Genomic DNA, 10,211 nt, shown 5'->3' on the forward strand with positions numbered 1-10,211 from the left:
AACTCAGAAATAGGATATGCCATAATTAAAAAACAGTAATTGCAATTGCTGTTTTTAAGAGCGCATCTTAAAAAGAGCAATTGCAATTATTATTTTTAACCAATTGTAAGTTTAAAGTTTTGGGGATTCTAGAAAATTTTTGATTTTCAATGTGGGCAGTGGGCAAAAAAGTTTGAGAATCAATGCTTTAAAGTGCTTATCATCTCATTACTCTCAATACACCCAGAGTGATGTGTAAACCTAGAGTGATATGTGGCCAACCAGTCTACTTTGTTTTTACTAAATTCTGTTATAAAATTTTCTCCATACTTATTTTTCTAATAACTCTTCATCTTTATTTTATTAATCCACTAATTTTCAAGAGCCATTGGTAACATCAAATTTCAATGGCCTCTTTTAACTCTACCTAAATGATACTGGTAAAAGTCACAGCTTCTGTTTTGTTGTATTTTGGATCTTAATATTTAATTTCTCATCATTCTTCTTTCTGTCACATTTCATTACTTGTGTTGTACTCTCATTTGTTTTCAAAATTATTTCTGTTCTTACAATAAAATATGATATTCAGAATTTCTTCTGGCTCATTTTTGATTTTTGCCAAAATTGCAATATTGTCATCAGACCTTAAAATGTTTATTTTTTCTCATTGTTTAGTTATTCTACTCTCAAATATCTCCTTCAATTCCTCTATCATTTCTTCCACATACAAGTTTTAAAGCAATGCATTCAAACTCTTCTATATGTCTCTATACTTATTAATACTTCTTGTTTATACTTATCTATACTTCAATACTTGTAAATTAGAGCTTATCTTTGTTCATATTCTATTATTAATATTATTATCAGGGCTATCTGATACCTGTTTTATTCTTGTACAGATTATATGTAAGTCTTCATTCTCTATTTTTCAATTTGATTTTCCTCAAAATGTTGGAAATTGTGTTATGCTCTACATTATCAAATGCCTTCTAAGATTAATCTGAGGACTAGAATGGCCTTATTGCCATCAAAATTAAGAAATTTTGATGCACAACATTTATCCCTACACCTAATTTTTGTTTAAATCTTTCAGAGCCCTATCAAACAAACGCTGATCCATATAAGCTGTGTGTAATAGAGTATTCAATAACATCACCTTTTCTTCTTTTTCATCTTTCTCTTCTCCAAAACCTCATGTGATAATAATCTTTCTCTCTACATATAAATTCTTATCAATAAATTCTTCTATAAATTTTTATCACCTGACATCTTTACCTTCTTCCCTATCAATGGTTCTTCATCTTGCATCTCTCTTACTAATACATTCTGGCTTCATTTCTCTAATGTTTTCTTTTACTTTTCTCTACATCTGCTAGATTTCCAATAATCATATCTTTCTCTACTTTATTGATTCTGCATTGATCAAGTTTCCTTTGCTATTTAGCTTTGCACTCTTCATTTTTCTGTTTCTAAAGCTCCATATGCGTTTGCTGCTTCATCATCTTTTAAATTTTTATACTTTCTATCATCCACCAGTTCTAATTTTTTTTTTTTTTTTGTTATCCATGGTTTTCTACAAATTTTTCCTCTCCTACCTAAATCTGCTGTACTTATTTACTGTTACTTTTTGTAAATTTAACCATTCATTTTCAAATGGTTCTATTTTGGTGTAATAGCTAATCCTATACTTAAAATGTTTAAGATATTAATTTCCCATTATTCTTTTTTAGTTTGTTTTGTACCTATCTCTTTATTATCATTTTTTTGTAATTTGTAATATAATATATCAGATTTTAGTCTTATTACTTATAAAATATTATTAGAATTTTTACTTATTTAATAGTTTTTAAAGTATTCATTATTACATTATTCAAAAATATTATACTTATGTAGATTACTTGTTTTGTTATAGATTATTCTCTATCAGCCATATGGTAAATCAGTTGACTGGTGGGCATATGGTGTTTTGTTGTATGAAATGCTTGTTGGTCAGCCTCCTTTTGATGGTGAAGATGAGGAAGAATTATTTGCTGCTATAACTGATCATAGTGTTAGTTACCCTAAAGGTTTATCCAAAGAGGCAAAAGAAGTTTGTAAAGGGGTGAGTAATTTTTAAAAATGTTTCAATTGTTTAAAAAAGAAACAAAGTAAGTTATTTAAAAATTAATTACACAACTTTTGTAATTTGAATTTTGTATCTTTTTGTGATTTTTATAACTTTTGTAACTACTGACTTGAGTTCATTATGCCTTAGCTCAAGCTGTGTCATTGATAGTGCTGCAGACTAGTTTCTTTCCAGTAATATTTTTCTAAACTCATCTAAAACTAAAAAATAACTTTCAGCCTCTGTGCAGACTGGAAGATGAACATATTAAAATGCTTGAAGTTATTATTTATTACTGATTAATTGGGAATCCAGATTGATGTTTTATGTTAAAAATTATCTTATACTTGTTTCTGGTTCAAAGATTTAAAAAATTGTCTCAGCTGTTGTCATAAAAATACCCTATTTTTTATTTTTCCATTCCCTTATGACTAATGGTAATCAGCTCTGGAGTAATGCTTTCAGTGCCACACTGATCTCATTGCAGTTCTGTTTGTAATACATATATGAATTAGACAAGAAAAGTCTAATTAGACTTTTTAAAAGTCTAATTAGACAAGAAAAGTCTAATTAGAAGTCTTTTTAATTAGAAATTAAAAACAATTTTTAGCACTCATTTAATGCTACAGAATTTATCGTTACAGTACGAGAAGTAGGCATGACTAGTCACTTCCATATTATTGATTTGACAAGAATAGAAATTCATTTTATCTTGGAATTTTAAGTTTTTTCAATAACTTACCCTTGAAAATTTGAAACAGTCAATGAATATTTAAAGGATTTTTTTATAAATATTCTATTTTTAATCTAATATTATTTTTTAATTCATGTTATTTTATTCGTATTTATTGTAGTTATTAAATTTTCCTACTTCTGCAGTAATTTAACCAGAAAAAACCCTATTGCAAGATTATTTGTTTCTTTCTAGATTTTTTCAGACATTGCAAAACTTATCATTGTTGATTCTCTTCTTTTGTACTATTAGTAATACTGTTCTTTTAATATATTGATGCCATTATATGCAATTTGTAATAATTTTAATGCTTTATATTTTAACTTAGTCTCCTATTAAGAGTCATCATTATTGATATACTGTAATTCCTGGCATATAAGTCACATTTCATTATGAAAGAGTCTTTGAAAGATTAAAGAAAAAACTGTTATATAGAAAAATATCTCTACAATCAGCTGCACAACACAGTTTCTACATATCAAAATGAAACAATTACAACTACATTACAATAGCAAATAAATAATAATAAAAAATAAATAAATGAATATGTACACAATTTTCCATTTGCTTAATGCACATTAGGAATTACTATAATTGTCATCTGATTAACAAGCATAATGTTATCCAACAAAAGTATATGAAAAAATCATAAATTGATAAAAGCAACAAATAAACAGAAATAAAATTCTTTGAGTCTGCTTATAGTCCACTATTTATTTCACTTAAGGTTTGTCTCTAAATCATTGTGATATTCTTATTATTTACTTCTAGGGTGCCATGGTAGTAATAGTAAGCTTAACACACTGCTACAACACAATATATGTATCTATGCACACATGCATGTACATTCCTATGTGTAATCATTACATTATTGTCTACTTTGTAAACTGATAGTACAGTTTAATTTCACGAAACCATTGAATGTATGTTTAATTTTTTTACACATTGTAAAAAAATTAAACATACATTCAATGGTTTCGTGAAATTAATATGTGTAACAATTTTAATAATTATTTTTATAAGATTTGTGAAATATTATTTTTTGTATGTAAAAATAAAACAAAAATATACAATTTTTTGCTTAATAACATTATAAAATAGTAACTTGTTTACATATTCAAACATACTGGGTTTTTATCCATGTTTTCAGTTTAATATAAGTTTCACATTATTTGTTTTTTTTTTTTTTTTAGTTTTTAACAAAAAATCCAACAAAAAGATTGGGTTGTGGTTCAAGAGGAGAAGAAGATGTTCGTGGTCATGCATTTTTCAGGCGTATTGACTGGGATCGTATAGAAAATAGGGAAGTTCAGCCTCCTTTTAAACCAAAAATTGTAAGTATATATATATATATATATATTATATTAAAAAAAGTTAATAATATGTTATTATTGTTTAATAATAAATAGATTATTTATTACAAATTTTTATTAATATAATTTATTTATTTTCAGAAACATCGGAAGGATGTGAGCAATTTTGATAAACAATTTACGTTAGAGAAAACAGATCTAACACCTACTGATAAATTGTTCATGATGAATTTAGATCAGACAGAATTTATGGGATTTTCTTTCTTAAATCCAGAATTTATACAACATGTGTGAAGGTTTTCCTATTTTTACTATCATTATTATTACTATGATTATCATTATTGTTGTGGCTATTTTTCTTCCAGATTCTATTTATTATTAATAACAATAATGGTATTAAAATTCCCGATCCAGAATATCAGTTGATATGTAATACCAATCTGTCATTCAATTTAGGATGAATTATATTGAATAAATCCTTTAAATTCTATTCATTTATTATTTTTAGATACTAGAATTTTTCAGTATTACTGTATGCATATATATATATATAGTAATATATACATACAGTATATATATATATATATATATATATACTATATAAATATAGTAATTATCAACTGTTATGCATTGTAAGTATATAATCACTACTTTTATTGTTTATGCTATCAAGTTTCATAGTTGTTGTTATTTTAATTGTTTTATTCTTTTAATTAGAAATAATATTCAACTTACCCACTAGTAACAATGAAAATTATACAAGATATTATTGAGAATAATAAAAACATTTTGTATTAAAATATTTTATAAAAATTACAATTAGATTATCATGTACATTTGTATATTTATTTAAAAATGTTATTTTAATCAGCTTATGGTTTTTTTATGGCTAGCAATTAACTAACATGAAATACTAAAAGGAAAATAGAGTAGTTGTTGTTTTCAGAAAACCTGATTAATGAAGGTAGCAGAAAAAATGCAGTTATTGGTAATTGATGTTGATTAAAAACAACATTTAATATTATACTCAACATGGTTCTTTTAACAATGACAGCATACACAGAATGAGCTGTGATTATTGGAATAAAATATACTAAATGACAAAATACAAATATTTTTTTTTTATAATTTTATTGAAAGAGTAGACATAATTAATTAAATATGCTTTTCAATCACATTAAACAATTATCAGGAATAATTAATTATTCCAAGACTAGTAAAAATAATTGAAATTGTAAAATAAATAAATCACTTATAAGGTAAATTAAAAATTTGCTCTATAAGTATATTTAGTATATTTGCTCTACAACCTTATTTGCTCTATGTACAATAAATATTTTTAATTCAAAAAAATGTATAAATTTGCTCCATGCAATCCAAGCAAGAAGTAAACAAGTGTAGAATATAGCCTATATCAAAATACACCTGGACAGTTAAAAACAATCAAACCTCACCTGGATCATTCTGTATGGTGGGGAGTTTGGGTGATATAGACTAAAAATTAATCTTTTGATTTATACAAGGACTGATCATAAGGAGGTATCGTTTTTTTTTTTTTTTTTTTTTTATTATGTTTTATAATATGTGTTACTTTCTTTTGTTTGATTTGTGTCTTTTTTAAGTAAATCTTGTAAAATTATAGGATTTCTTTCAAGTTGTTTTAGTTGACACCACAGTACAGTATTTTCATGAATAAGATTTATTTGATTTTTGAAACTGTTCAAACACAGTAGTAGTTAATTTACAGTATATTTAGTATTGATAAAACAACAGTTTGCTGGACAAATGACCTACTCTTAGCAAATGGCAAACACTTTATCTGTTTTCATTAACTTCAGTTCGTTACAGGGAGCTGACAGCTCTATTTGGTGATTCAATATGTTTTCTATGCAGTATTACTATTTGGCAGTTTGTACCAAAGCAGAACGATTAACTTTTTTCTGAGAAACTACAGTTTAGTCAAACTGATATTTTCCAACACATCACTAGAAAGTGGTAGTAGAAATTAATTTTGATAAAGTTTCAATAAACAATTATTGATTCTTTTTTTTCAATATTTAAACTTAAATTTCTTCTGCTTGTTACTTACCCATATCAACATTTTGTGAAAATTAATTTTTTGCATGTAAGTATAATTCTGAGATTTGTTTATATTTTATGCCACCTTATATCCATTTTATTGAATATCATTAAATATAGTTTGAATTATATTGCAATACTATTGTTATGTAGGACTACCTGCAGTTCTGTTTTTATAAAACATTTAATACTTTATTTTTATATTAAATACTTCTATAAAGTAAAAGCTATATTTTTAGATATTTTACTGTACAGTTAAATCTTTAATCTTATTTGTTCTAAGCTGATCAGTCCTAAGACAGTATTGTTAATTGTACTTTAATGATGAGAATTTTTCTTCTAAAATAATTATATTTTAGCTGGTTTTGAACCTTGGTCATTCATTTCTTTTTAAATATATTAATCATTTTTTCCTTTAAAGTTTTTTTTTTTAAATTATGTAACGGTTTTATTTTAAAATTATTTACTGATAATATATCACTTATACGTCACTTTTTAATATTGTCATAGATCATTCTCACATGGGTAAGTTGTTTGTTATTTATCTTTTAATTATCTTGAATCAATATTTTGCTTCTTATTATAACTACTCAATAATTTGTTGTAATAAATAAAAAACTAATACAATTTTAAACATATTTAATTTACTGTAGTCTTGTGTATCCATTATGTTTAATGTATTGTTATGTTAAGATTATTCCTTTTCTTATAAGATGAATAAGCAAAAATAAATTAAAGAAAGTAGTAGTCTAATAAAAATAATTATAAATTGATTTAAATATAACTTAATGTAATAATACCATATATAACTGCCTTCTTTAAATGTTTAAACTATAATTACATGAATTATTTTATACCTACTGTATAACTTTTTTAAAAAAATACATATTATATGTTCTACTTACGGATATAAGCCATATTATTTTATACATGCATTTAATAATAAAACATAAAAAATGTAGAAATTATATTTTATAGTTATAATATAAAAATATATTTAAATTTTTAATCGCTTATTTTAATTTTTCTTAATTAAGCAATTTTTTTAAGTGCTGAAATTACATAATTTATTTATAATTTCATAATCATTAATTTTTTTATGAATTATAATATAACTCTAATTACCCAAAGTTAACTGATGGACTGATTTTGTATAACCTAATTTTTTTTTTAATCTGGAAATCTAGAAGCCTAATAAAAGAAATTGGAAGCTAGTGAAGAAACAAAAGGAATCAATAAAAGAATCAGTAAAATGACTTAAGAACTACAATTAGAATGAATATAATGTAAAGGAGTTTATGATACTTATGGAAAAATCAAATACATAGTTTATTTTTAATTAAGTTGATAACGCATTTATTTTTTACCTAAATTCCACAATACATTTATTTTTCTAAATATGATCTATATATCCTTAATAAAGATAAAACATAAGCATTTTAATCCATACTTCTGCAGTATGATTGTTCTATTGGTAACTGGATAATCAGGGTAGATTTTATTGCTAATTTTTTATTGGTTAATTTTAATTTATATGAATTTTTTAATCTAAATTTGGATAAAACAGGGTTGTACTGTACTTAATTAAATGAAATTTAATTATAAAGAAAATGTAATTTCAGTGGAATGAATTTACATTATTAATAACAGAAAATTGTGACTTTATTCTTGTTGAAGTATTAAGGTTGTTTGAAATTACAAACATGCTTGAACTAAAGGAAATTTGGTAATATTATAATACTGGGAAAATTGTTCTCCCTAGTAAAAACGTTACTAAATTTATGTCAATTTAAGGATTAAGATTAAAGATATCTTTTTAGAAAATCTTCAATAAAATCCTTAGTGGATTTTCTCATATTTAATTAATAAAATCTTTATTTGTGCTAGTTAGCAAGATGTATTATTAAAAACATAATTACATATCACTGATATGTAAATGGTAGATAAGATTTGAATAGCTTGTGCTATTATTTTAGTCCATATGATATTTTATACTTTCACATTTCATATGTTTTCAGTTTAATAATAAAAATTTTACTCTATTTTTCTTTTTTGTGCTTTGTCATCTATGTTTGATTTATATTACCACATTTAACCTTAAATGTTCAGAAACATAACACTAATGTTAATGGATAGCTTATTATGTATTTTTGCATCTAGTATTTCATATATCTTGTTTATCTTGTCAACAAAAAAAAAATGAATATAATATTTTACAGATATATTTTTACCAGTGTTATTTTAAATCACAAATAATATTTTCACTTAATATCTTCTTTCAAACCTTTATAATTTATTTGAATGGAATGTAGTACTAATTTCATGCAGCTGAAAAAACTTATGTTTTTATTCTTTATAGATTACAAAAAAAATGATTTCTTTTAAATTTAGAAAAAATATGTGGACTACTTCAAATATTTTCTTTACATACAATAGATTGAAACCAGGGTTCTGCAGTATTTTAATCTTGAATAGCAATATACTGATTTATTTTTTATGCAGTACAGCTTTTCATAAGTCATTACAAAAATTTCATATTTTGTTTAACACTATCTCTTGCAGACTTATATAGCTGTCTGTTGTGTAATCAGTTTATATGATATTAAAAAAACTGATTTTACTACTTTATTTTAATTAGATTATATTTTTTTAATATTTAAAATGTCATTGTAGAATAACTTTAAATAGATACATTATTCTCACTTTTCACTGACAGGTTAGTAGTTGAATTTTTTATTATTTTTGTTTAGTTTATGACATTTCAGACTCACCTTCCAAAACATACTGCAGAGTTAAATAATTACTTATAGCTATATCATTTGTAAAGAAAATGAGCACAACTGCCCTATTTATTTTTTATGCTGTTAAGAGTTGCTCATATTTCCTGATGTTAAACAAGCTTCTTGTGCAAAAATATTAGAAGTCAGTGAATTCTCAAATCTCCTGTTCGAGATGCTTCATATTGCGTCTTCTGTTGTGATTATTATTGACAGAATTAATAACTTAAAAATAATCACGTTAAGCAGTAAAAATGTATTAATTTTATTTTGTAGAGTCTAGAACAAAAAAAGAAAATAATAGCTTCCAAGTATGTATAAAATACTATAGTTTATAGAATAAAACAACTTATTAAACTAAAAAAAAAAACCATGAGAAGAGGAGTTTATAATGATATTATTATTAAATAGTTTAAATTTTAAATGTGTAATAATTATTATTCAAAACTATTTTGAAATCAAAAGTGTGTATCTGTCATTGCATAGTATGAATATATATATGATAATAATACTTCAGTTATATATATTTATGCATTGTTTTAAAAAAATTGTATTTTCAGTCAATATTTTTTTTCTGTTATAAATACTATGCTTAGTCTGTGTTAATGTTTAATTACTGCTGAAATCTGCACTGTTTTAAGTATGTTCCTAAAATATATTATAGGTTGTAATTAAAAATTATATTTATGATTATTGTAATTGTTATTTTACAGATCAACATTGACTTATAAGTACATATAGTTAAATTTACTAATAATGTTAAATTGTTATAAAATCTTATATTAAATGAAAACTATTTGTAGTAGTTAATAATCTAAAAGTTATTATTTTGAATTACAATCATTTTCTAATTTTTGTAATATGATCTTAGTAATTTTTTTGTATATAAATTAAAATGAATGTGTTTACAACATAATAATTTTTCAACTTATTGTTATAATCATTCTTTGTTCACATCTTAAGTCGGTGTTGTCACAGTTTTAATATCATTATGAATGTTGATATTTTTAATATTTTGATAAATGTTAATGGCTACTGAAAGTTTAAAATGACATTTTATAGCAACTACACAAACTCGTTTTCCTTGCTTCATGTCGTGTGTGAAGGATACATTATCATATTTCATAGTGTTTTAATCATATTTCTCAAATCCTATTGTTGCACTATTATATTTTACATAGTTTACAATTAGATGATAGTAATGAAATGTATTTTAAAGCAACTCT

The 10,211-nt window shown here is 24.0% G+C and overlaps 1 protein-coding gene across 1 annotated transcript in view; it reads left to right on the top strand.

The window, feature by feature from the left end:
• LOC142323771 (protein kinase C, brain isozyme-like) overlaps nt 1-7,559 on the top strand; it is an 883,957-nt gene extending 876,398 nt beyond the window's left edge. Inside the window, exons 12-15 of the mRNA XM_075363963.1 lie at nt 1,892-2,080; nt 4,010-4,150; nt 4,271-4,425; nt 7,396-7,559. Of these exons, the coding sequence (XP_075220078.1) occupies nt 1,892-2,080; nt 4,010-4,150; nt 4,271-4,423 (483 nt within the window). The 3' untranslated portion in view covers nt 4,424-4,425; nt 7,396-7,559. The remainder of the gene's footprint in view (nt 1-1,891; nt 2,081-4,009; nt 4,151-4,270; nt 4,426-7,395) is intronic.
• Nucleotides 7,560-10,211: the final 2,652 nt, after the last annotated feature.

This window comes from Lycorma delicatula, chromosome 4, assembly GCF_047948215.1.
Source record: "Lycorma delicatula isolate Av1 chromosome 4, ASM4794821v1, whole genome shotgun sequence".
NCBI classification, from domain to species: Eukaryota; Metazoa; Arthropoda; class Insecta; order Hemiptera; family Fulgoridae; genus Lycorma; species Lycorma delicatula.